This window comes from Callospermophilus lateralis, chromosome 12, assembly GCF_048772815.1.
Source record: "Callospermophilus lateralis isolate mCalLat2 chromosome 12, mCalLat2.hap1, whole genome shotgun sequence".
NCBI lineage: Eukaryota > Metazoa > Chordata > Mammalia > Rodentia > Sciuridae > Callospermophilus > Callospermophilus lateralis.
The window spans coordinates 29,260,420-29,284,913 of record NC_135316.1 but is presented as its reverse complement, the minus strand read 5'-3'; the positions used below and the strand labels follow the sequence as shown (position 1 = coordinate 29,284,913).

The 24,494-nt window shown below is 37.5% G+C and overlaps 1 protein-coding gene across 3 annotated transcripts in view; it reads right to left on the bottom strand.

The window, feature by feature from the left end:
* The window catches only part of Tnfrsf19 (TNF receptor superfamily member 19), a 91,505-nt gene that overhangs the window by 63,101 nt on the left and 3,910 nt on the right, over window positions 1–24,494 (bottom strand). For 2 of the 3 annotated variants that reach the window (XM_076872305.2, XM_076872307.2), the window contains exons 2-3: window positions 11,054–11,156; window positions 8,739–8,849 (exon numbers count right to left, since the gene is read on the bottom strand). In XM_076872305.2, coding sequence (XP_076728420.1) covers window positions 8,739–8,849; window positions 11,054–11,122 — 180 coding nt within the window. In that variant the 5' untranslated portion in view covers window positions 11,123–11,156. Of the gene's footprint in view, window positions 1–8,738; window positions 8,850–11,053; window positions 11,157–20,314; window positions 20,388–24,494 lie in introns of those variants that run through there. The other variant, XM_076872306.2, reaches the window with a different exon arrangement.

Sequence of the window (24,494 nt, the reverse complement as noted above, 5' to 3'; positions counted from 1 at the left end):
AAATGACTCAAAGAAAACAGTCTCCCCAAATCCCCTTTTCTCTCTTGGTAAATGCAGCACTTAACAGAAACAAAAGTGAGTCCCTCCTCCATGGTGGAGGTACACTTTTCTCACACCATGGGGGAGAACCTCATGACACCCCCTGCTCCCCCCCCCCCGTGCCCCCCCCCCCCCCGCAGTATTCAGGAATCTTATTCTGGGACCTCAGGTCAAATGCACTATTTATTTGTACAGCCAATATGTTATTAACTTTGGTTCTCTGAACTTTAAAAGTTAAACGTTAAATACCACATTTGGATAGGAAAGAAATTATTTGTGGAGAAAATCTAGGACACGCAAATGGAAATGACAAATTAGATTTATGTGGCCAGTGCTTAGAAATCAACTTTTTAATTTCCTTTAATAAAACAACACCAAAGAGATATTTCCCCCCAACTTAAGAAAATCTCTAGTGGAGTTTTTTTTTTAAGAAAAATTACAAATGAGAGCTTGTTATTATCTGCCAAACATCCCTGGGCTTGATCAAGTGTCATGAAACATAAACAAAGTGAGCAATGTTGTCATTAAATGGCAGAAATAAATCTTTTTTTTTTTTTAATGGTTGCAAATTATGTGGGCTTTTGGTGACCTTCCTCATATGAGTAAAAACTGTTTTCAAAAATTAGACATCTTTAAAAACATGAAGTTGGATGCGCACCCTGTAGAGGAAAGTATGTTGTTGTTTACAAGAGTTAATTTTTTCACATTAACTAAAGTCATCCCAATAATTGGTTAGAAAAGCTTACTTTGAAAATCATGCCAGAGGCTTGAAGCCTGTTTCAAGTGGTTCATGCAAAAACTCGTTTCCTGATTTACTGCTGTGAGGCGATCATGTTAAAAGCACACTGTTGGCATTAACACCGCGAGGAGGAGGGGTGGCGGCTTGGCGCATTCTAGGCAGTAAGAATTAAAAGGCTAATGTGGTTACTTTGGGAAAACAAAAATCATCCTCTCCCACATATCCCAAAGCTAGGTTTATTTTCAAGAGCCGAAAAGATGCCCAATGGCCAAGTAATGCTCTGGGGCACAATAATGGTTCAAAATACCCACCAGGTGGTACACATGGAGCAAGGTGGATGATGTTTGTCATTTTTGACTCTGAAATGGGGAAACTATTCTCTATCATCTTTATTATAAACTTTCAAAAATGAAATTCTGTAATGGAAGAGAAATAAAGTAAATATGGCTCAATGGGACAAAAATCCTCCAAACAGACTCCAAATGGCTCAGTGACCTGTCATATATTTTCCCAAAAATACTATAAAGCTAACCATTTATTAAGCTGAATGACTAAAACGAACCTAAATGAGAGAGAGAGAGGATATTTGGGGCTTTAAGGGAAAGAGACTGGGAACCAAATAAGCTGGTGAGATGAGACTGTTCAAAATGCCACAGAGGGAGGGACATCATCTGGTGCGAGCAGTGTGGAGGAATGGAAACAGATGGGTGTTAGTGTCCAGGAACTGGTCACGAGGACAAGGGCACTTGGGGAGAGGAAGGAGAGGAAGAAAGTGTCCAAAAAGGCAGCTCCACGTGTGTTGTTAGGTCATCATGATTTGTATATGTCTCTGTTTTAGAAGCTGGTTCTAAGCCAGAATTTCTGGAAGAAGTTTCATCATTCTAAAGCTCCACTATCTAATTCACTACCTAACCTCATGGGGGACTTTCCTTAAATTTCATCAATCAAAATGAAATACAGTTAAATATCTAGTTTCTCAGTGAAACTGACTAGTCAACATTTCAAGTGTCCAAAGGCCACGATGGCTAATAAATCCCACATTGGATGGCAAAGACATAGACCATCATGGCAGACAGTTCTAGTGAACAGTAACATACTAGAGAAGCATCAAAACCAGAAAGACCATTACTCTCAAGTGATCCCCACCACTCCCCAAGCCTGGCACTATTATTAGCAGTGCCAATGCACACATCAATTAATTCCTTGGTGTCTGTTTCCCCCATCTATAAAATGGGAGTAATTATAATACCTATTTAAGATGTGTGGTGTAAGGATTTCAATTATTTAATATACAAAGATCACACAGATAGTGCTTGGCCAATACCATCTCTTTTGGATGCATGATACATATTGCAGTTGAATGATACCTATGATGACATAACAACGAAATACATATTTGAGAGAAAGTCCATTTTGTCATGTTAAGAGATGTTCATCTTTTATTTATTTATTATTATTTTTTTAAAGAGAGAGGGTAGAGAGAGAGAGAGAGGGAGAATTCTTTAATATTTATTTTTTAGTTTTCATCGGACACAACATCTTTTTTTGTATGTGGTGCTGAGGATCGAACCCGGGCCACACGCATGCCAGGCGAGTGCACTAGCGCTTGAGCCACATCCCCAGCCCAATGTTCATCTTTTAGATGAACCTAATCCAAATGTCCAGGTTTCGTGAAAGGTTCAAATAATAAAGGTTCAAATAAGTAATCTGTAAAAAGTAGCCAATGTAGGGCAGAGCATCAATGCACATAACCAATGTATGGCCAGGGCTGGAGCTGCTGTGCAGACTTCTCCTTGTCTAATAATTAGAAGGAACTGAAAAGAGGCCAGAGATCCACTGACCACACAACGGTAGGTGTGCCAAGGACACTCTGTCTCCAGGAACACAATTCCAATGCCCCAACAACATGTTTTAGATGGTAAAACCTAACTAACAATGGATAAGGTAGCCCAGACATTTCGAGAAAAAATAGAATTGAATGCCTTCCAAAGAAAATAATAATTAGGAGTAATAAAACCACAGATGGAAAGTGTAACTAGGCCTGCTTACCCAAAGCATTTCCAAGCTTTAGTTTTAAGACACAGATACATGTTTGCATCTGAAAGAACCTGATGACCTAGATGTATGCTCTTATAGACCTAGACACTGGGTATTAGGAAGCAGACAAACAGTTTAGTTATGCTTAATAGAGTGAAACAAGTAAAATAAGGATGTCAGCATGAAAGTTATTTGAAGGCTCTTTTGTCTGGTGAAAACGCCCTTTTTCCCCCCTAAACATAAAGAAAACTTTAGTTGTGGATATCAATAATTTGATCCAGCTTTTCTACTTTTTATAACCAACTTTAGAATGTTTTCTGTTTACTGTGTCTTCAAAATTTCAAACACCACAAGTAACCAAAATTGTAAGCCTCGGTTAAACATGCAAGGACTCTCAGACGCATTGCTTCATTACAAATTAAAAGGTAGCCCTCCAAATTATATGTTTAACATTCCAAATTAAGAAATATACATGTGTGTATGTATGTGTGTGTGTATATATATATATATATATATATATATACTTTATAAATAGAGTTGTCTAAAAATATCTTAGTCCTAGTCAAAAGAATAAATTTTCCCTCAATATCTAAAGCTTGGAAGTGATACTTAGCTCATAGGATTTATTTGTTAATTTAAGTGATTATCTGATTTTAACATACTGCTAGCTTTTATTTTGACTGAAAGATATATGCTATTGTTAAAGACTTAAATGTACCTTGGAAAGAAGATAGCAATTTAATGAATGGACTATGTAGAGCTTTCTAATTCCTAAGTAATTGCTTACAAAAACTCAAGCTCTCTGCCTTGATCAGTTAACTGAGAAATAAAAATGTTAATATTATTTCTATGCTGCATCTTAGAGCATGAGCCAGGTTCAATTACTAATTTTATTTACTATGAGCTAAAAAATCAAGATTAAAGACTTTGCAAAACTCATTATTCATGCTATACACAAATTCATTAGTTTTTATATTACCAGATTTAAGTGTTACTCTCCTCGCCCCTGAAAAATAACCTGAGGTTGATTGATTCGTTCACTCCTAGGGTAAAAAGTACCATGTGTCTGTCAGGAGCTGGGCATTCTTAGTATGAGAATGAGGATGAGAAGCTGGGTGATCTGTGTTGCTGCCCTCAAGGCAGACATTACTAACACGATGTATCAGAGTTGCACCAGCAGAATGGTGAGGGCTGCCACCTTTTCATCGATGCCAACGAAATAGGATTGAATCACTGTTTCAATATTGGAGGAAAGCTGCTAACCAGGGAAAAATATTTCTTCTGGATATCCATGGAAATATGAAATAGAGAAACTATTATGATGTTCTTAGAAGATAGATTTCTAAAAATACTATAAAAACTTTGTTTCTTTTTGAGACAGTGCCTCATTAAGTTATCCAGGCTGGCCTCCAACTCACAATCCTCTTGTCTCAGACTCCTAAAGAGCTGGAATTACAGGCCCATGCTACTGTGCCCACCTAAGACTTCATTTTTTTAGAGCAGTTTTAGGTTCACAGAAAGAGGAAGGCACAGAGACACTGTATGTATTTGTTGCCCTGCTCCTCCTCCCACGTACATAGCTCCATTCATTATCAACATCCTGTACTAGAAAGGTGTATTTGTTTAGATTGTTTTAGATTTCACTTAGTCCTATGTACTTAAGGTTACTCCATGTCTTCTCATGGCTTGGCAGCATACATTTTTTTTTTTTGTTATATATTTCTGTTTTATTCTGCTATGATCTAAGAACAGGCATTATATGATTTCTAGTCTTTTCAATTTGTTAAGGAGTATTTAATGATAAAAATGCAGTCTAGTTTGATGAAATTTCCATGTGAGCTCGAGAGATATGTGTATTTTGCTGGCGTCAGATGAAGTTGTCTGTAGATGTCAATTATATCCAGTTGACTGATGGTGCTGCTAACTTCAGCTATGTCCTTAAGTGACAATCTGCCTGTAGAAGTTGTCCATTTCTAACAGAGGGGAGGTGAAGTCCCCATCTATAATAGTGGATTCATCTTTACACTTCCATCAGTCTTTATTTCTGCTTCATTTTTAAAGGATAATTGCATGGGGTACAGAATGGTTATTTTCTCTCAACACTTCAGATAGTTCCCTCTCCTCCTCCTGCTCCCTCTACTTTCCTCCTGCTTGCATGCTCTCTGAGAAGTCAGATGTCACTCTCATCTCTGCTCCTCTGTAGGTAAGGTCTTTGTTCCTCTAGCTTCTTCAGGACTTTTCCTTTAATTTTTGTTTTTCCTATAGTTTGAAAATGGTATGCCCATGTACAGGTTTTTTGGATATTTATTTTTCTGGGTGTTCTCTGACCTTCCTGGATCTGTGGTTTGGTGTCTGATGTTGATTTGTAGAAATTCTAAGTCATATTGTTCTAAATATGTCTTCTGGTCCTTTCTCTCTTTCTGGTTTTCTCATTATGCATGTTCATGCCTTTTATAGCTGTACTATAATTCTTGGATATTTTGTTCTTTCTTTTTCAATCTTTTTATTTATTTATTTTTTTTATTGTTGGTTGTTCAAAACATTACATGGTTCTTGATATATCATATTTCACACTTTGATTCAAGTGGGTTATGAACTCCCATTTTTACCCCGCATACAGATTGCAAAATCGCATCAGTTACACATCCATTGATTTATATATTGCCATACTAATGTCTGTTGTATTCTGCTGCCTTTCCTATCCTTTACTATCCCCCCTCCCCTCCCCTCCCCTCCCCTCCCCTCCCCTCTTCTCTCTCTACCCCCTCTACTGCAGTTCATATCTCCCCCTTGTATTATTTTTCCCTTTCCCCTCGCTTCCTCTTGTATGTAATTTTGTATAACCCTGAGGGTCTCCTTCCATTTCCATGCAATTTCCCTTCTCCCTCCCTTTCCCTCCCACCTCTCATCCCTGTTTAATGTTAATCTTCTTCTCATGCTCTTCGTCCCTACTCTGTTCTTAGTTACTCTCCTTATATCAAAGAAGACATTTGGCATTTGTTTTTTAGGGATTGGCTGGCTTCACTTAGCATAATCTGCTCTAATGCCATTCATTTCCCTCCAAATTCTATGATTTTGTCATTTTTTAATGCAGAGTAATACTCCATTGCGTATAAATGCCACATTTTTTTTATCCATTCATCTATTGAAGAGCATCTAGGTTGGTTCCACAGTCTTGCTATTGTGAATTGTGCTGCTATGAACATCGATGTAGCAGTGTCCCTGTAGCATGCTCTATTTAGGTCTTTAGGGAATAGACCGAGAAGGGGAATAGCTGGGTCAAATGGTGGTTCCATTCCCAGCTTTCCAAGAAATCTCCATACTGCTTTCCAGATTGGCTGCACCAATTTGCAGTCCCACCAACAATGAACAAGTGTACCCTTTTCCCCACATCCTCGCCAGCACTTCTTTTTCAATCTTTTAATTTTTATTTTTTGAGATTTCTATGGATAAATATTCAAGCTCAGAGATTTTTTTGGTTAGCAAGGACCAGTTTACTTATAAGCCCATCAAAGGCCTTCTTCGTATCTGTTAGAGTCTTGGATCTCTAACATTTTTTTTATTCTTTCTAAGGATGTCCTTGTCTCTGCTTACACTGTCCATCTATGCTTGCATAATATCTATTTTATCCATTATGGCATATTAATCATAGTTGTTTTGAATCTGCTGCATTTGATTCTGATGCTTTCCCTCTTGCTTCAAATTGTGCTTTTTTTGCCTTTTAGTATGCCTTGTAGTTTTTTTGTTAAAATCGATGTCTGATGTACAGGGTAAAAAGAATGGCTATAAATAGGGCTCAGGTGATGTGCAGATAAGGCAGGAGGGGAGGGGAGGCATTCTATATTTCTGTGATTAGGCCTCAGTTTTTTGGTGGGCCTGTGCCCCTGGACTACAGAGTTCACAAGTATTTCAAGTTCCTCACACTCCACCTTATCGTGGGGAGTATTTAATGATAAATAAATATCATTAATTTTTTAGGGCTGGAGTTGAGTGTCTCCTTTTCCCCAGGGCAGTTAGGCTCTAGTAAAACCCCAGAAAGTTACTCTCTGGTAAACTGGTTTCTTTCCAGGACAGACCTTCTTAAGAACAGGGTGCTCTGGTATGTTTTCCGAACTGTTCCTTTTCTTCTCTCCCTGCCGGAAGAATGAAGTGGGTTTTCGGATATTTACTGTGAGAGTCTGATTATGTTGGAGGTAAAACAAAAGCATGTAAGACACTCTATGACTGGCTTCCTCTGGAGTTTTGAACTCTCGGAATTTTCTATACCTAGGCTCTGGCAATTTGTTAGTGCAAGTTCAGGTTTTCCTGCTCTAGTACTCTATCTAGAGTGCCCAAGGAGGTTTCTGCTGCAGTGTATTGTGATTCTCTGCCCAAATAGGGACAGTAGTTTTTCCTGTGGCCCTACTTCTCTTACAGATCTGAGAAGAACTGTTTTTAAGAACTAATTTCCAGCTTGTTCAGTTTTTATACAAGCTCCTAACATGTAGGACTATAAATCAGAGAAATAATTTTGTTTTTCATTTAAAAAATCAGGGCTGGTTGGATCATCATCTTCTGGTCTAATTATTTTAAGGTTATATTCTCCACATTCAAAGGATAAAGAGAAGAGAACAACTTCTTAGAAATAATTTACTCACCTCTTAGACTTTGGAAGGTTTCATTTGGACTTTCATAGAGATTTAGGAAAAGAAGGCCTTTTCAGGGATAGAAACATCCTCAACTATTTTCCTCTTGGTCCTATGGCATTTTTAACTACTCAGTTCACTGATCCTAGGTAAGTAGGTCTGCTACAAATGAATCTTTCCCCATCCAACCTGGTAAAACCCATGTCTCAAAATGCAAGTTACTACAATCAGTAGAGATTGAAAAGTATCTATTGAGATACTATAATTAACTAGACGTCAGAGAGCTTGAAGGTCAGTCAGTTTCAATCCAAATATAAAAGCTCAAGACACTGAAAGCCACCGCTCATGTAACACAACAACCATAGAGAAAAGCCATCTACCACGAACTACTTGTGGAATGCATGTTTCTTTGTTTCCTGTTGTTTATAGGTCATTGATCAAAAATCTACGAAAGACAAGACTCAACTTTAAATAATGGTAGTCTTAGAGGAAAAGAACTTCTCCTTTAAAAGTCACTTCAAATAAAAAGAAAAACCTATTGTCCCCTTTCTAACAGGAAGGTTTTGATGTTTCACTTAGAACAAAATATTACACCAATTCTTCACTACCAGTAACATCTTCCAAAGATCAAAAAATAAAGCAAATTAATGCACAGTTCTGAATAAGCAAGACTGTGAAATATAATAAGCCCTGCTATAACTCACTATTTCTTAATAAATATCAGTTTAAATGAACATATTTAAAGTACTCCTGGAAGTAACATATCCTCAGAGTAGTAAGACTAATAATATTTGAGTTGTCTAAGCAATGTTCAAAATGCTAGTTTGGAAAGGAACTGCTACCTTGGCGCATCTTTATTTAGGCCAATGCTGGACTGTCTCCTGACTAGCAAAGGTAAATTCAGTTAAAAAAAAAAAAAAAAAGCCCCAGTAAATGGTAACATCACCATTTTCTGTTATGAATGCTTTAAGTTTTCAGAAGAACATTGATTTTTTAAAAATTAAACCCCAAAGCCCTTGAAAATGTAATTCTTTCAATGAAACACTATAAACACTTAATTATGTAAACCAATAACATTTGTTGAATTTCAGTTTTTAGATCCTATCTATCTTGGCAAGGCACATGAATCAGAGGTATTAAAATGGGAATTGTATAATATATGACTAAATGACACAATGAAACAAGAATTCTGTCAATAGTATCCAAAGCTTCACTAATAATTAACTAAAAGAATTTAGTTCAAAAGAATGCATTTTACAAACACAGATATACAACTTTACCACATATCCAGAATGTACCTTAGACAACTCCATGCCTGGCCCACACTGTTTGCAGAGAATGCAATTTCCAGACCGGTCCCGGAATTCCTGTTGTCTGCAGTCTCCGGTTTCGCAAATGACTTTACATGACTGAGAATAAAATGTTTCACAAACATTATCTTAAAGTACTTTCATTATATTGTTTGCAAGAAAGGAATAATATCTTCACCATTAGTCACATAATCGCTGAGAGTAAATATCAACTTAGAGTGAGGTCAATTTAATTTTCACTTTAAAAAGAAAAACCACTTTCTGAGGAGTCAGTGGAACAAGTAAAATCAATAAACCTAATAATTATTTTCTGTATTCCAAAGAATACAGAATATTCATTCACTCTTTATAGAATGGCGTCCCCTTTTCTTGGAATTAACTACTTCCTCTAATATTCTTCTGAGGACTCAGGATAAAAATTATCTAGGGGATGATGTTTTTTCTAAGACGACATATTAAAGAACAGCCCTGCAGAGACCTAAGGTCCTTTTGCTACCTAAAAAAATCTGAATTAAATAACCAGATTTTTTGATCTTTAAGAAATATAAACATACTTAAGTATAATAAATTGAATAAGTAGATGGAATATATGCATATAGCCACAAGAACTTGCAATTATCCTTGAGATATATCTGCCATTTGGTTTTGATGGAGAATTTTCAACTTTTCCAGCTGTACTCCAGTAACTTAGAGATCATAAAAAAATATTATCTGGCAATCATGAGACCAGTAAAATGCTTGACGATGGTAGTTATGGTGGTGTAGATGATAAGAGTGGCCAAACTCTCTGAATTCTTCAAAGCAAAAGTGCTACCTATACATGAACTTACATCCTTACTGATTATACAAAGTCATTTCCTGGGATCTAGTAATATACTTGGTTCATAGAATATGTCTTAAATGAAATAACCACCCTTTGGCAAAAGCAAAGGATGTGGGTCATTTTCCAAAATAAGATTTTTTCCTCTTATTTTACCAAAAAATAAGTTCACTTTATTTCTATCATCCTTCAAAAATGTGCTTACCTGCTTCTTAACAGATAATATATTAAAAGTGTTGGACTTAATAGTATCACAGGATTGGTCAAGACATTCAGTTTTGTTTTCCTAAATGAAAATGAAAACCTTAGGGAGTACTGTGCAAACAGACACTGTTGTGTCTAATGCCTATCACACATAGGTGCACAGAAAATTGTTTTTGATGCTTATAATAAGGAGCAATCATTCTCTAAAAACACCCTTACCAAGTAGGAATATCTGTAATGATATTTACCAGCCTCCTTAAATAAAGTCAAAGTCTGAATCTCCATGTCCAGTGGGAGGGAAAGTGCAAGGTAAGGGTTGGGACTAGAAAATTCTTGGGAGTTAAAGGTCTAATAATCTTGTCTTACCTCTTTTAACTCCACCTAACTACCATATTGGTGGACTGATTTTACTTAGAGAGTAGGAATTTCCTTTTGAGAGTAGGAATTTCTCTTTGAGAAAGAAAATCTACAACCTCCCTCCTAGGCCATTTCTGCAATGTTTAACAACTTTAAGGAACAGAAAGGAAGTTTTCCTTACATCTACATAGATTCCAGACTCCAATTTGATTCCATTTCCTCTTAAATTGTCTTCCAAGATTTTAGGTACTGTGTTCAGTGCAAATAATTCTCTCTATATTTGTACATCCTTGTTAAATCTCAACATTAAATAAATTGAATACCTTCACAGATCTTTTGTCACACATTCAAACATTAAAATTTCCTTTAATACTTTTGTAAAAAAAAAACAAAAAAAACAAAAAAAAAAACCTTTATTTTATTTATTTATTTTTATGTGGTGCTGAGGATTGAACCCAGGTCCTCACATGTGCTAGGCGAGCAGTCTACTGCTGAGCGACCCCAGCCCATGCTTTTAATACTTTCTGTGACCAAGATGGATATAAATACCTACATCAAAATAATAACTTTAAAAATCCATTTTAAAGTATTCATAAACTCTAAGTCAATGACTCCAAGTCAGAATTTATGATCTTGTTGGAGTCTAGGATGTGTTAGAGACAGGTGTCTATAAATCCAAGATAATGTCATTATCCTACTGTTATAAATAACATAGCAACTTTATGACTTCACGTAAGTTTAAATAAAATAATTTCAATACTTGTTAAAAATTTCACACTTAGCAGCACTCTTTCACTTGATAATCAATTGCAAAAATGATCAAATGCAATTTGAAAGAAAGGAAAATTGTATGGGATCAGAAATAGAAAATAATCTTATATGAATCTTTTACCACATTCTTAAGAAAGGAAAGTTTACTTACCAAACAGCCTAGTAAAAGCATAATGGTGAAGAATGTTTTCTCTTGGTCTAGTGGTACTTTTAAAGCCATTGCTCTTATCAAATGTAGTTATCCCTGAAGAGTTCTAAATCAAAGATAAGAAAGATAACAGTTAACACCAAAAGCTCTAGTGACTAGACTCTGTATTTGCCCTATAATTTCTACCATTTTCTATATGCATGAACTACTAAATATTAGCTGGGTTTTAAAAGGAACCACTTTTTAAAAAGATACAATAGACAATATGTAATTCTTTAAAATTTAAAATTTAGATGATGAGAATGGTACTGTGCTTACATATTACACACATAACTACTGACTCTGAATTCTTAGGTTATACCTGCCATTATTTTCTATTCAGGTCTTTACAGTGCCCAGTCTTTTTCATATAGAAGAGAATTACATTCAAACAGTGATTTATAAACCTTCCATTTATATGAGTTCAGGCAGTGCCAACAGGATAATAACAGTGATAAAATAACAACACTTGCTAAGCACTGTGAGCCAGGTACTATTTTTAGCATGCTAGCTTATTTAATCCTTGCAACTACTCTAGAAAGTCAATACTATAATTCTTTCCATTTTAGAAATGGGAAAACTGAGACAGCAAGAGGGCTAGATAACCTGCTAAGATTACTCTGCTAGTAAGAAGTAGAAGTGGATGCAAACCTGAGCAGGGTGGCTCTTGGGTCCCTGTTCTACTGGGTCACATACACCCTGCAATACAATGGACTCTATTGAATAAAATCACTATACTTGGATCTTGGATGCTTCATCTCCACCATGGAGCAGACAGTTAAGATTGAGCATTTGTAAATTCTTCCCTAAAGCAGCACTGTGCAAATTATGTATTGGCAGAAAAATCAACATTCATGTTATTGAAACATGCAGAAGTCATTTCTAAGTGATGCAATGGGAGGCACTGATCAACATTTCAATAAAAAATAAACCCAGCCTTTTAATTTTCATCAGCAGTGATCCAAAAAAGAAATAAATCTGGATTCGTTCACAAATATATGCCAATTCAAAAGAAGACAATAAAAATAAATAAGGAAAGCGTCATCTGGTGGCCCCATTTATCAGGTAGAAAAACAATGGTTTGGTTTCTTCTAAAGTGGAATCTTCCTAAACTTATGAGAGGCCCCAGCAATCATTTGATTCCTTAGAAAGAAATGAGAGCAGAGAACCAAAAAACCAGAATGATGGGCCAAAGAGTTCAAGGAAAACAGTACAAAAACAACAACAGAGGAATCCATGCTGGGCAGGCTGCTGTCAGCTGCTGGTGGCAAAGCCACTGGGGGCTGAGCCTGCAGAGTGCCAAACCCAGAGGTATCATTTCAGCTGCCTTAGCAGGTCACATTGCCAGGGCAAGGAGAATCACTTTACATTAGTTGAATGAATGGTCCATTTTGAGCGAATCTAAACTTTTTCAGCTTCTTGGTGGTAGCTTTGTCTCTCCTGACATATTTCAAGGTCTTTTGGCAACTATCCAACCTTGCACCTTACTGCTTGTGTAGACAAAGGGTCGGGGTGGGGGAGCTGATCAAAAGATACAATCACATTCTATGAAACATATATTTAAGGTTATCCCTTTATGGATATTGAAAAATGTCATTTCTAAAAGTTAAATGCTTCTAATTTATGTAAGATTAAAATTAATATGAAAAAAAGGGTACAAGGATTGATTATCCCTTATATGAAATGTTTAAGACCAGAAGTGTTTCAGACTTCAGATTTTTTTGGATTTTGGAATATCTGCATATATGCAATGAGATATTTGGGGTATGGGGCCCCAGTCTCTATAATAAATTCATTTGTTTCATGTATACTTTATACATATAGCCTAACGGTGATTTTTTACAGTATTTTTAATAATTTTGCACATGAAAGAAAGTTTCAGCATGGAATTTTCCACTTTTGGTGTCATATTGGCACTCATAAAAGGTTCAGATTTGGGAGGTCTGTGAATTTTGGGTTAGAGGTTTTCAACCTGCAATGCCAAAGCATTTACACCAATAAGAGAAAAAGAGCTCAATAGACTGAATCCCTACATGCAGAAGACAAATAGTGAAGTGTTTCTTAGCAAGATTACACTAAGACTACACGTTTATAAAGAGATAAAAATAGAATCTGTCTCATAGGGTGTAGTGAGAATTAACTGGGAGAATACACAAAAAGTGCTAACCCAATGGCTAGAACAGAATAAATCTTTTTTTAATTTATTTTTTAGTTTTAGTGGATACGATATCTTTATTTTATTTTTATGTGGTGAGGATGGAACCCAGTGCCGCACACATGGTAGGCGAGGACTCTACCATTTGAGCCACAGCCCCAGGCCCCAGAATAAATCTTAATTAGTGATGGTTGCTGATGTTTGTGTTGCTGTTGTTATTGGGAGCATCACTAATTATCTGCATGAATCTGAATGAGCCACTTCACCTGGGGTCTCAGTTCCTCACCTCTCCATTGGGCAGAGTGATAGTACCCACCTCCTGAGACTCTATGAAGAGTGAATGAGTTTACCAGTCATAAAGCAATTAACCGAGAGTTAACTTTCTGGATCATTTTCAGTGCTATTGAAGTGTTAGCAACTATTGTCCTTCATGCTGTGATATTATTCTTGAGGATCAAACAAGCCAATATATATGACAGTCCTTGAAGACTGCAACCTGTGAGACCAATAAGAGACACTTGATGGCCACTAACAAGTGGCAGGCTACTTTTAGAATTCTAGAACTATAGGCCTGCAGAAAGCATAGGAAAACTAAGAATTCAAAGTGTGAACAAAGCATTTATGATGTTAAATACTATACTAAGGCTTTATAAAAAGCCTAACTTTTTCTCCTTAATACCATACTTTCAAGAATATATTTACCCCCATATGATGGGAGAAAAAACTGAAGGTGAAAAGACACAAATACTAGAACTGGTAAAACTCAAAATAAATTCATGCCTGGTGATTCCAAAAAGGGCTTCAAGTCAGGAGGATTGTATACTACTGACACCTTCCATTAGGGACAGTAGAATTTCATCAACAAAAACTGATGATAGATATAAGACAAATAATACATTTAACGATTTATCTATTTATTCAACCAACTTTGGATAAGCAGTTATCAGGAGCCTGAAAGAAGACAGCATTAGGTTAAGGAGGATACCACAAAGATTGTACTTATAGGCAGTTCACAGCTTAGCTGGGGTGGTGGTCTCCTAAATGGCTTTGAACGTAGCGTGGCCAACGAGCATTTTAGAAATAAACAATTTAGCTGGTGGGGTGTTATGAGTGTGACCTTGAATTTCCTGGAATAAAATGAAATTCCTGATGAAGTTCTTTGGCTCTCATAAAAGAAGGAAAATTTAATAAAATAACAGTGTTTAAGTAATGATATTTAAAATAAAAATAAGGTAATAAAAAGGTTATTTGTTGAAATTGCTTTTAAATTCAGAATCTGGCCCAAAGATAGAAAAATGCTTCTATATGTTTAAGAGTTCTATTTATTTGGGGCTGGCATGAATCATGCAAATGATTGTATGTAAAATGGGTCTGTCCTTTGGAGTTTTTACAGTCTACCAAAATATCCAGACCAGACAACATCTACTAACCATCTAGCATCTACTTTTGCAGAACATGTGTAGATACACTGGCCCTGGCTAAGCACTTAAAGGCTAATAATGCCTGCCTTACTCTAAGCTAGTAGCATAGAATTTCTGCAGCACTGTCTGCCATTCAGCAATACTAAGCAGGCTGGCAGTATCTGGAGAACCAGGCAAGCATTAAAGAACGGACATGAACCTAAAGCACAGAGCTGGCAAACATCCTGTTCAGCTGCACCAAAAGTGGCTCCTTATCAAATAAAGCTGTTCATTCTGCTCATTTGAGTGAATGATTACTAATGCAAATGTGTCCTAATTGGCCTCTGTTAAAAGAGACAGAAATCCAACAGGTGCTATAAATGCACACCTCTTGCACTTTCTGGACTAAAATCACAAATATCTGTGCTGGTGTGTCCACAGGCAAAGGGGCAAGGTCTCAGAGGCTGCAATTTATGGGAGTGTTACTGGGGAGAAGAAACTCCACGTTTCATTTCTTACTGGCTGGGCAGATGACTAGATCTGTCTGCAATGCCTGTCCTGCCAAATTGTCTGTCTAAGGTCTCTGGCATCTCCTTAAATCTAGCTAGGGATACCCTGGACTTAATCTCACTGTCTCATCTAGTTACTTCTCTTTTTAGCTTTAGTGTTGCATCTAACTGGCATTTATGTTCTTTAGCTATGGCAGCATGTGATTTTTAAAATCTATTTTTGATGTTAAAAATGAAGAACTTTCATGAAGCAGACAACCTGGCCACCACAAGTCCACATGGAGGTAACATGAGCAGAAACTGAGCATCAGGTGCCCTTCTGGGGAAGCCCACACACTTTCTAGTGCGCCCATTCCCACAATGCTCTGCTGTCCTACTAGACTCCCTTAACTGATTTTAGCACCTATCCAGCCATTCAAGTTTGCTACCAATCAGGGTCTGGGGACTTCATGACAAGGAAACTGATTTCACTCCAGATGGTAACTTATCCAAAGTATGTGCCCAATACATGTTAATGAAGAAATTTACCAATTAAGAATAATATTTTATCTCTTAGAGCTATAAGTGAGGAAACAATATATGAGAAAAATATGAGCAAACATAACTAAATATTGAAATAAAAGTTACTGTGGTACAACCAAATCCAGGTCAGGATCCCATTTCTTGACTGTATTCTATACTCAAGGCTGGGCATCTTTTATCCAAAATGCTTGGGACCAAAAGGGTTTCAGATTTTTGATTTCTTCAGATGTTGGAACATATACATAGTGAGGGATCTTGGGGATGGGACCCAAGTCTAAACATGAAATTTATTTATGTTTCATATATACCTTATCCACATACCCTGAAGGTAATTTTGCACAGCATATTAAATAATTTTGTGCATGAAAGGAAATTTCATGCTGTGGAATTTTCCACTTGTGGAGGTGTTTGGTCATTCAAAAAGGTTCAGATTTTGGAGAATTTCAGATTAGGGATGCTCAGCTTGTACTGACAAATATCACTTTGTCGAAGAAGGTCTGGTATTTATCAATCTAATTTTAACAATAAACAATAAGTAACCAGTCTTTTTTCTTTTCTATTATGATTCTAGGGATTGAGCCCAGGGCCTCAAACATGGTAGGCAAGCACTCTACCACTGAGCTACATCTTCGGCCCTTTTTACTTTGAGACTGTTTTTGTTAAGTGGTCCAGGCTGGCCTCAACTTTGTGATCTTCCTAACACAGTCTCCCTAGTAGGTGGGATTACAGTTATGTGCCACCATGCCAAACTAACAATACATAATTTTTCTGAGAACTATCTTTATATCTGATATTGCAAGTGACCCATATGAAGCTTGGAATAATTTGAATAATCTGGATACCTTTTTCAGAATTATTTAATTTTCTTTATTTTCCATTTCTTAAAAGGTATTTATTATTCAACACATGTGGTTCTCATGCAATAGGTAACAGTTTTCATCTAGTAACGGTATATTAACATTATGTAATGAAGCTCCATTCATCCCACACATTTTTAAATATGTAACAAGCTGAACCATTAAAGAAATATATCAACACTAAAGCAAACTGGCAGGCTTACAATTTATAAAATCAGCATTGAAACGAAGCCAATGCTATAAATACAGAATTTTACATTTTAATGGTGGAACATAAACTTTGGCTTAGAAATATTGTCAATCCCACATGTTGAAAGAATGAAAAATTAATTAGAAATTTAGGATACTGCTGTTTCCAAAAAGGACAATAACTCCAAGCCTCTAGCTATTCTGCAACTTACCCTTTAATGTCACTATATTCAAAAAATCATTCTATATGGTAGAGTTGGCAGCCCTTCTGCAGCCTAGAGAGCTCACAAAGGTGTGCTGTAATAAGAATATACATATTTCTGTTGGCTGAGGAAGGAGAATGGTTTCCCTTTCTCAAATCATGAACTGTTTTCTACTAAAAACTCTATAAGCTTTAAAACTTACAGTTGCAAAATATAGTATTTCCAGTTCCTCCAAAGTTCAAAAACATTTATTTATTTGTTTTTAATAGAACTTAACCTAGGGTGTGGTTTTCTAAGACTAATTGATTTTCTCTGAGTTGTAGGCTCTACCATCTTTGCTCCAGAGCAAACATTGTCAGAATTTGTAAAATATTCAATCAACAAGCACATAGTAAGTAAGGTACTTTTTCCAAAATTCATTAAATGTTTCTCTATTCTAAGGTACAAATAGAACAACTGTATCATCAATGATGAAGGGAGCCTCAAATATCTACACAGTTGATCTTAAGAAAACTGTGTACAATCATCTCTAAAACACAGCTGTCTAAATTTTTATTTTAGAAGGAAATCTGGATAGAATCCAAAACCAGTCTTTTCACCATTCAGAGTGTTCTTCTCTAGTATAAGTAGGCTCCATTCTTTTAGAATTTCCTCATATTAGACCCATCCAAGCTGACTGAAGAGGGGCTAAATAATAATCTTCAGAGATACAAGTTCCTTTGTTCCAAGTAATTGCTGATGGATGGTCATTCTCTTTCTAAATCCCAGGTTTTAAAACTTTGGTTTAAAAGGTACAGGCTTTGTGATGTGTGGACTGGACGATAACCCAATTCTGTTTAAACATCTTAGTTTTAAATGTAAATATTTTTGACAGATAAAATATGATGAATGAATGTACCGTTCAACTAGTAAATCATGGAAAGAAATTCTGCTCATACTGCTTTACCTTTCTTTATCTTCAGCTAGAAGTTTTCTTCACAAAGTCTATGAACATTTAATAATCAGCTGCCATGGGACAAAAGTATTGACTGTTCAGTGACTCTCTTCTCACACAGGCAGCTGTTGATTTATTTATTTGGAACATATACTTATTTAAGGTGGGCATTATTACTCATCCTGTAGTCAACACAGTTAAAATATGCTGGTCTTCTCCAGAATTTTAAATGCTTGATTTTAAATATTAATTTATCAGATTTAAAAAAAAACTTGTTTTTTTTCTTTTAGCATTAATGATGAATGGATTTTTTTTTTTTTTTTTGGTTGTGTCATGTTAATTTTTAAGGCTGGATCTGGTCCAGGGAGATTGAGGTAAGCTAGGTGCTGGTCAGAGATTTAAATAAGAGGAAAGGGAAACTGAAATTCTCTTCATCAGTGTCAGTAGAATTCCTTACTTAGGTTTTTAAGTCCCCAACATGTTCTAAATTTGTATAACAGAGCTATACCTAGTAAATTAAACCAATATATTAAATACAGCATGTGACATTAGCTGTCTCAACTCATTTATATTCTAAAATATACATAAATTAAAATGCAGAATCAACTCATTTATATTCTAAAATATACATAAATTAAAATTCAGAATCATCTGTTTAATCATCTGATTTATCTTCTATTCTTTGGAACAGCTTCTTTTATAGCTATTTAAATGTTAGCAATGGCCCATATTCAAGTCTTTTGATAGGAAAGGCATTTTACACTGTAGTGAATAAGGGTCTTTTATGCATCTTTAACTTCAAATTCAAGATCCAGCCCAGCCTGAACTGTCAAGACACTCTAGGAAAGAAAAAAAATCCAAATAAAAAATAGATAAAACATAAAGAAAAGAAAGAAAGAAACAGCTTCCATGATTGTACAGGGAAATACTAATACAATACCCCAGTTAACATCTATTGTAAAAAAAAAAAAATTCTAAAGTCTACAAAATCACGTGGCCTTGGCCTTGGTAATAAAGTGGATGTAATAAGACATTTTCATTAATTAAAAAGTAAAGAACTTAGAGAGCTCATGATAACACTTCATGTAATGATGTCAATGCAATATTTTGAAAATGCATGTCTATATTTTGTATTGTCTTCAGAACAACCCAATAAATAATACACAAAGAAAAATTCTTTTTAGTTACCTGCATCTCTGAATACATAAGAAACAGTTTTCTACCTTAGGACTCAATTCTCCCCTTTTCATTACATATATTTAAATTAGATAATAAGCAGTGCTTGAAATAAAAATATTTTTTTTGAAAGCAGCTTTGGCAAAAATGCCTGAGGTGAAATTCTTCCATAGACAACATACTTAGTAAATCCTGAACTAATGCAATGTAATCCTCACTTTCGAATCTAAGTATCTGATCATGAAATAACAACACTAAAATAAAATCTTCTGTTTACATAAGTCATGTTTAACAATACCCTTTTCCTGTTTATATAAAGAAATTATCTTGTAGTCAAAGAAAACTTATTGGAATAAAAAGAATGCCTTCATAAAATATTGAGTTAAACTGTTTAAAGAAATGCTGAGCAATGCTTATGATTTTGTTTGAAAACTGAGTCCCGTTATTAAAACGCAAAAAAAAAAAAAAAAGTGACATGATTTTTTTCACAATGATAGATGCAGGCTTGATGATTAGTTTACTGTTACCAAAACAGATCCCAGAATTTTGATCCCACCAAACTTTAATCTCTAAGAACATACTAGCTAAATTTCTATTCCATGAAATTACTTACAAACATTAACAAGGGCTGTGAGAACTGACTTCTTTTCTATCTAAATCGGTTACATGCTCTGCTCCTCAATGTACCAGTAAATACTGCTGACATTTAAGAATTTTTTCTTTTTCCATGGAAGGAATATGATAGAATCAAAAGTCCTTTTATTACCTCCTAGGCTGCAGTTCTGCAGTGGGGCCTGCAGATGAGTGCTCCAGAGACCCACCTTTCTAGCACGCGCCAGTTGGGGCGCTGGGGAGTACCTCTCGCAGGGACGCGGGGCAAACGTGTAAGGTCCGGGATAAGGACGATGCATATTTATTTACATACTCACATATATCTGCTCTACAAGCAGATTCTCTATTCGCAAGAACTCTAGTTAAAAAGTGTAAGTGTCCTCATCCCCAATGCCGAAGGAGACCAGCAAGCGTTGTCAAGGTCTGGACCCTGCACTGCGTCCCAGTGCCTCCTCAGCTGCCCCTGGCAGTCACTCCTCCCTGGGGTCTTGTGGTACAACTCAGTCTGCTCGCTCCCCTCTTCTACGTGTGAGCTGTCCCTGACTGCTCCCTCCCTCCGTGAGGCAGCCGCCTCTTCTCGAGGCTCCTATCTAGAAAGGATCCACCCGAGGCGAGGGCTGGGGTCCCTGCGCAGCGCAGCTTAGTCCTGGGAGGAGCGGGGCACTTACCTTCCCAGTCACCTGCAAGGCTCCGTCCGCTGGCGCGCCTCGTCGTGCCCTGCAGGTCGGGGCTGAAGCCAGGGATCGGGGGGAGCGCAGAACCGTTCTGGGTGCGGGCGCAGGGCACAGGGTACTGGGTGCAGGGCGCGGAGCTGGAGAGGGGGTCTTTTCTAGGCGCGCAAGCGGAGCACCTCCCAGCGCCGCTGGCTCGGCGCTCTGCGGTAGCCCGGCAACGGCTGCCGCCTCCCGGCGCCCCGCCCACCGGCTTTCGCCCCGCCCCCTGCTGACTTCAACTGGGCTCCTCCTGGCTTTCCCAGTCTCCCGCGCTGGGTGAGCAGACCCCAGCGCCGGCAGGAGCTGGTGAATGCGGGACACGGGTAGGGGAGAACCACGGAAGGGGATGGGGTAGCCAAGACCATGAACAGCTTGAACTTTCTTCGGAGAAAGGATGGAGCCTTCCTTCCCACCCCGGGTGTATTTCCCTAAGACCTTGGTGCCTTTCCCGTGCGGATCACATCCTAGGCAGAGCCAGCTTCTGCCTAAGAGGAAAGGCTCCAGAAAATGATGGCCAGATCTGTGAGCGTGGCACTGTAGCTTGGGTAGGTCAAGATCGTGATGACCCAGCTAACAGCAACCTCACTGATTAACGTGCAGTTTTTCAACAGATACTCTCCCGGGGCTCACTCGCTGGACAGGATCCTCTATAGGACAGGGGTACGTTCTAGCCAGTGCCAACCCAGTCCAGCAGCTAGAGTCATCCAAAGAACCTGAATATTCTGACCCCGAGGAACTGGAGAACAGGGTCTGGGCTCTGTGGCTTTACTAGAACTTTGTGTCAGGCTATTTACATAACCTCAGCTTGAGTTCATGCATTTAGGAAGCAGATCTAACAATGCCTACTTTGCTGTTGCGTTAAAAAGGGTGAGTAGATATTCATTGGGTGAATGGATGAATTGTTATCAGTAATTGCACATCCCATGATCACATATTTCAAACAATATAGTGTAACAGGTACCTGTGAAAAATACTTAAAAATGTTATCATTCTTAAGTATCACACCTCGATGTTTTATGCTTTAAATATTACATGTCTGGAACATAAATCACAACAGTGACTTATTTGTAGATAATTTACAAATGATGTGCATTTCCTTACTTGAACCTCAAGGTACCTGTCATTCCCCTAGCCTATATGACTGCCCTCATCTAGTGTCCCTAGAGCCCCATGAGCACCACCCATGTACCCTTCCAGCACTATGTTGAAGAAATGTCTCTATTGTGTTCCTTTCCCCAATTAGATTTTAATCCCTTTAGAATGAATTTTATTTTTTTAATATTCCATAACCTATAACACAGAGGATACTGAGTTTATCTTTAGTAAACTGAATTGTTGCTTCTTTCTTTGCAAGGTCTCAGGCATTCCTGCATCTCTTTCTCTTCAGACCAACACCTCCACCACAGTCCAGGTCCTCCCAGTCCCTCACCAGAATATTGCTACTGCCTGGGTCCTATTGCCTGCCTTTCAGGTTGCCACTGTTCAGTGAAGATTTACAGGCGGTTCTACCTTGTAAAGAATAGCTTCCACACTTCTTTGATTAGCATTCAAAGATTTCCCACTTGGGCTACACCCACCTTTCCAGCCTTATCTTTCTCTCTTCTAAACCTCCACTTTATATTCTGACCAAACTGGTCTGCTTGCCTTGCTGCACATTCGCCCTGAAGTTGCCCTTCCTTGGCAACAGTCTCCTCTTAATGCTCACATGTCTCCCTTACTTCTCTGACTTCTTTCTCCTATGTCAGGCAGCTCAAAAGCCACGACTCACATGAATTTTCCCCTAATTATGACCTATAATTCCTCTCAACAAAGTTTGGGATACTTTAGCACTTGCCACATCCTGCCTTGTGTCATGAATATCTGTGGTCTTAGTTTTCTGTCCCAAGGACTTAAAATGCTTCCAAAGAAGGAGGCTATTTTGTTCTAACTTGTATCTCTGATAGTATCAGTCATTCAAACAAATGTTCAATGAACTTTTTCTGAGTAGAATTCAATCTGCCAACCCAGGAACAACTTTCTCTGACTTCAGCCAAGTGCTCTTTTCCTCCCTGACCTCCTTTTGTATTTAGAGACAGTAGCACATTATTTAGTTCATTAAATCTTGAATCATTTCATGTGTCTTTGATTGATCTTCTCAGTTAGCCTGTTAGCTCACTATGGAAAGAGACTCCATTGTGAATGCACATGGGCTTTGGCACCAGACAATCTGGTCTTGCTGCCAACTTGGCATTCACTAGTTGTATAACCTTGGAGAAGTTAGTTAACTTCCCTAAGTTTCCTGTTCTTCATCTGTAACACGAGTTGCTTCCTTCATGGTTGTTAAATACCCTAAGGTATTTAGAGCACTTGACTAATATTTCACACATAGTAAGTGCTCACTAAATGGTACCATTTTCCATGGCACTATATTGCTTTTGTAGGGCATAGGACACTTAGCATCAATCAATAAGTTACACCTGAAATAATAATTGACAGTGGGGGGAAAGAATACTGAACCTCTGAACTCTAGACTGAGCATCTCATTCTTTAGAGAAGAGCCCATTAAGTTAAATAAATATTCTACACTTTGCTTTGAGTGTTTATATGATCTGAAAACAGTATCTGCGAAGAAACTCAGGCCCACAAATGAGCATCAATGGCAGTTCCAAAAGAATATGATCCTAGCCTCCTTCAGAATGAAAATGATGCTTAGAATCAGAACTGGAAACATTTTTCTCCCCTTAAAAGATTGCATATAATGCGTGTATTGAAATTTTTACTGGAAAAGTCAAATTGCTATGAGGATCTTGATGGAGGTTTGTTTTTAATATTTTATGTAAGGTTCATTTTCTGAAGCTAGTTTCATCAATATCTGAGCTGGCAAAAAATGTGTTTGGATAAGATATTTTCCCTACAAAGTTGAACTAGCAAAGTAACATATTTCTTAAACAAAAATGGTTTCAGTGATAAACTGGCTCACTGAAATCTCAAGGGGCAAATTGCCTGACTCCTAGTAATTTGTACTGTAAATCACTATTCCTTGGGAAAATGGAATAGAATGCAAGTTATGTGAAAATATGGAATTTAATTGGTTTAGTTCACAATGCTTGGCATATAGTAGGTATTCATTTAAAATTTGCTCAATGAATTAATTATTGGGAATGAGACTCTGAAAGGGAAATAGTTTGCCAATATATAGTTAGGAAAATAAGATGGAAAAAACCCCCAAGATTCAGCTATTTAAGTCATTCCCAGCACCCTCTGATATCAATTATAGACTATCAGTGGAGGGTTGGAGAGGACTGTGAGGCCAGAGGCTGAGTGATAGGCTCAAGGTCATGCCAAAAGTTACTGATAAAACTGAGATCAAAATGTGGTCTCCCTGAATCCTTACGTAATCTTCACTATACCAGTAGTGCATAAACCAATATACACAAAGATCAGGAGGCTGTTTTGTTTAAATAATGTCAAATTCGTGACATTTGTAGAGCAAAGTCGATATAAGTGTGCATGTGCACTCATCTTTGTGAGTTCATGACATGTTGGACCCAACCATCCCCATGGGCTAGACTCTTTTCATGGATTTAATGAGAAAAGAGATAACGATCATCTCTCCTTCCCCATAAATGTGGCGGACTCCTCCACAGAGGGCTAGGTTAAGGAACAGGCTGAATGGACCACAGCCTATGGTGCAAGACTATGGGTCTGTTAAAGAATTGGGGATATGGAATAGGATGAAGAAAACTGTACTTATCAGAATGCCTCTCAAAGAGAGTGGTTTATGTTGGAAGGAATGGTTTATAGCATCACTTGGCCCCCCACCTGCCCTTTCCTCTGACTCACTTCTCATCAAAGAGCAACTCAGGATGGATGGTGTACTGCTACCTGCTCAATCTAGAATGTGAGTGACCTCTAGGAGGAAACTGAATGCATACTGAGTAGCTTGCGACAGTAGAGGGGACATGAAGCACAGCCACCAGGGAGCTTCTCTCTGCCTACCTTTATCATTCTCACCCATTCCTCTAAAATAGTTTCACAAAAAATTAAAGAATCACTCTTTAAAGGGTCACCAAATTTTGTTAGCTTTTCCAGAGTGGCTTGGACTGATGTTATCCTCACAGGGAGAGATTTTGACCAACCAATGGCTGGTACTTGA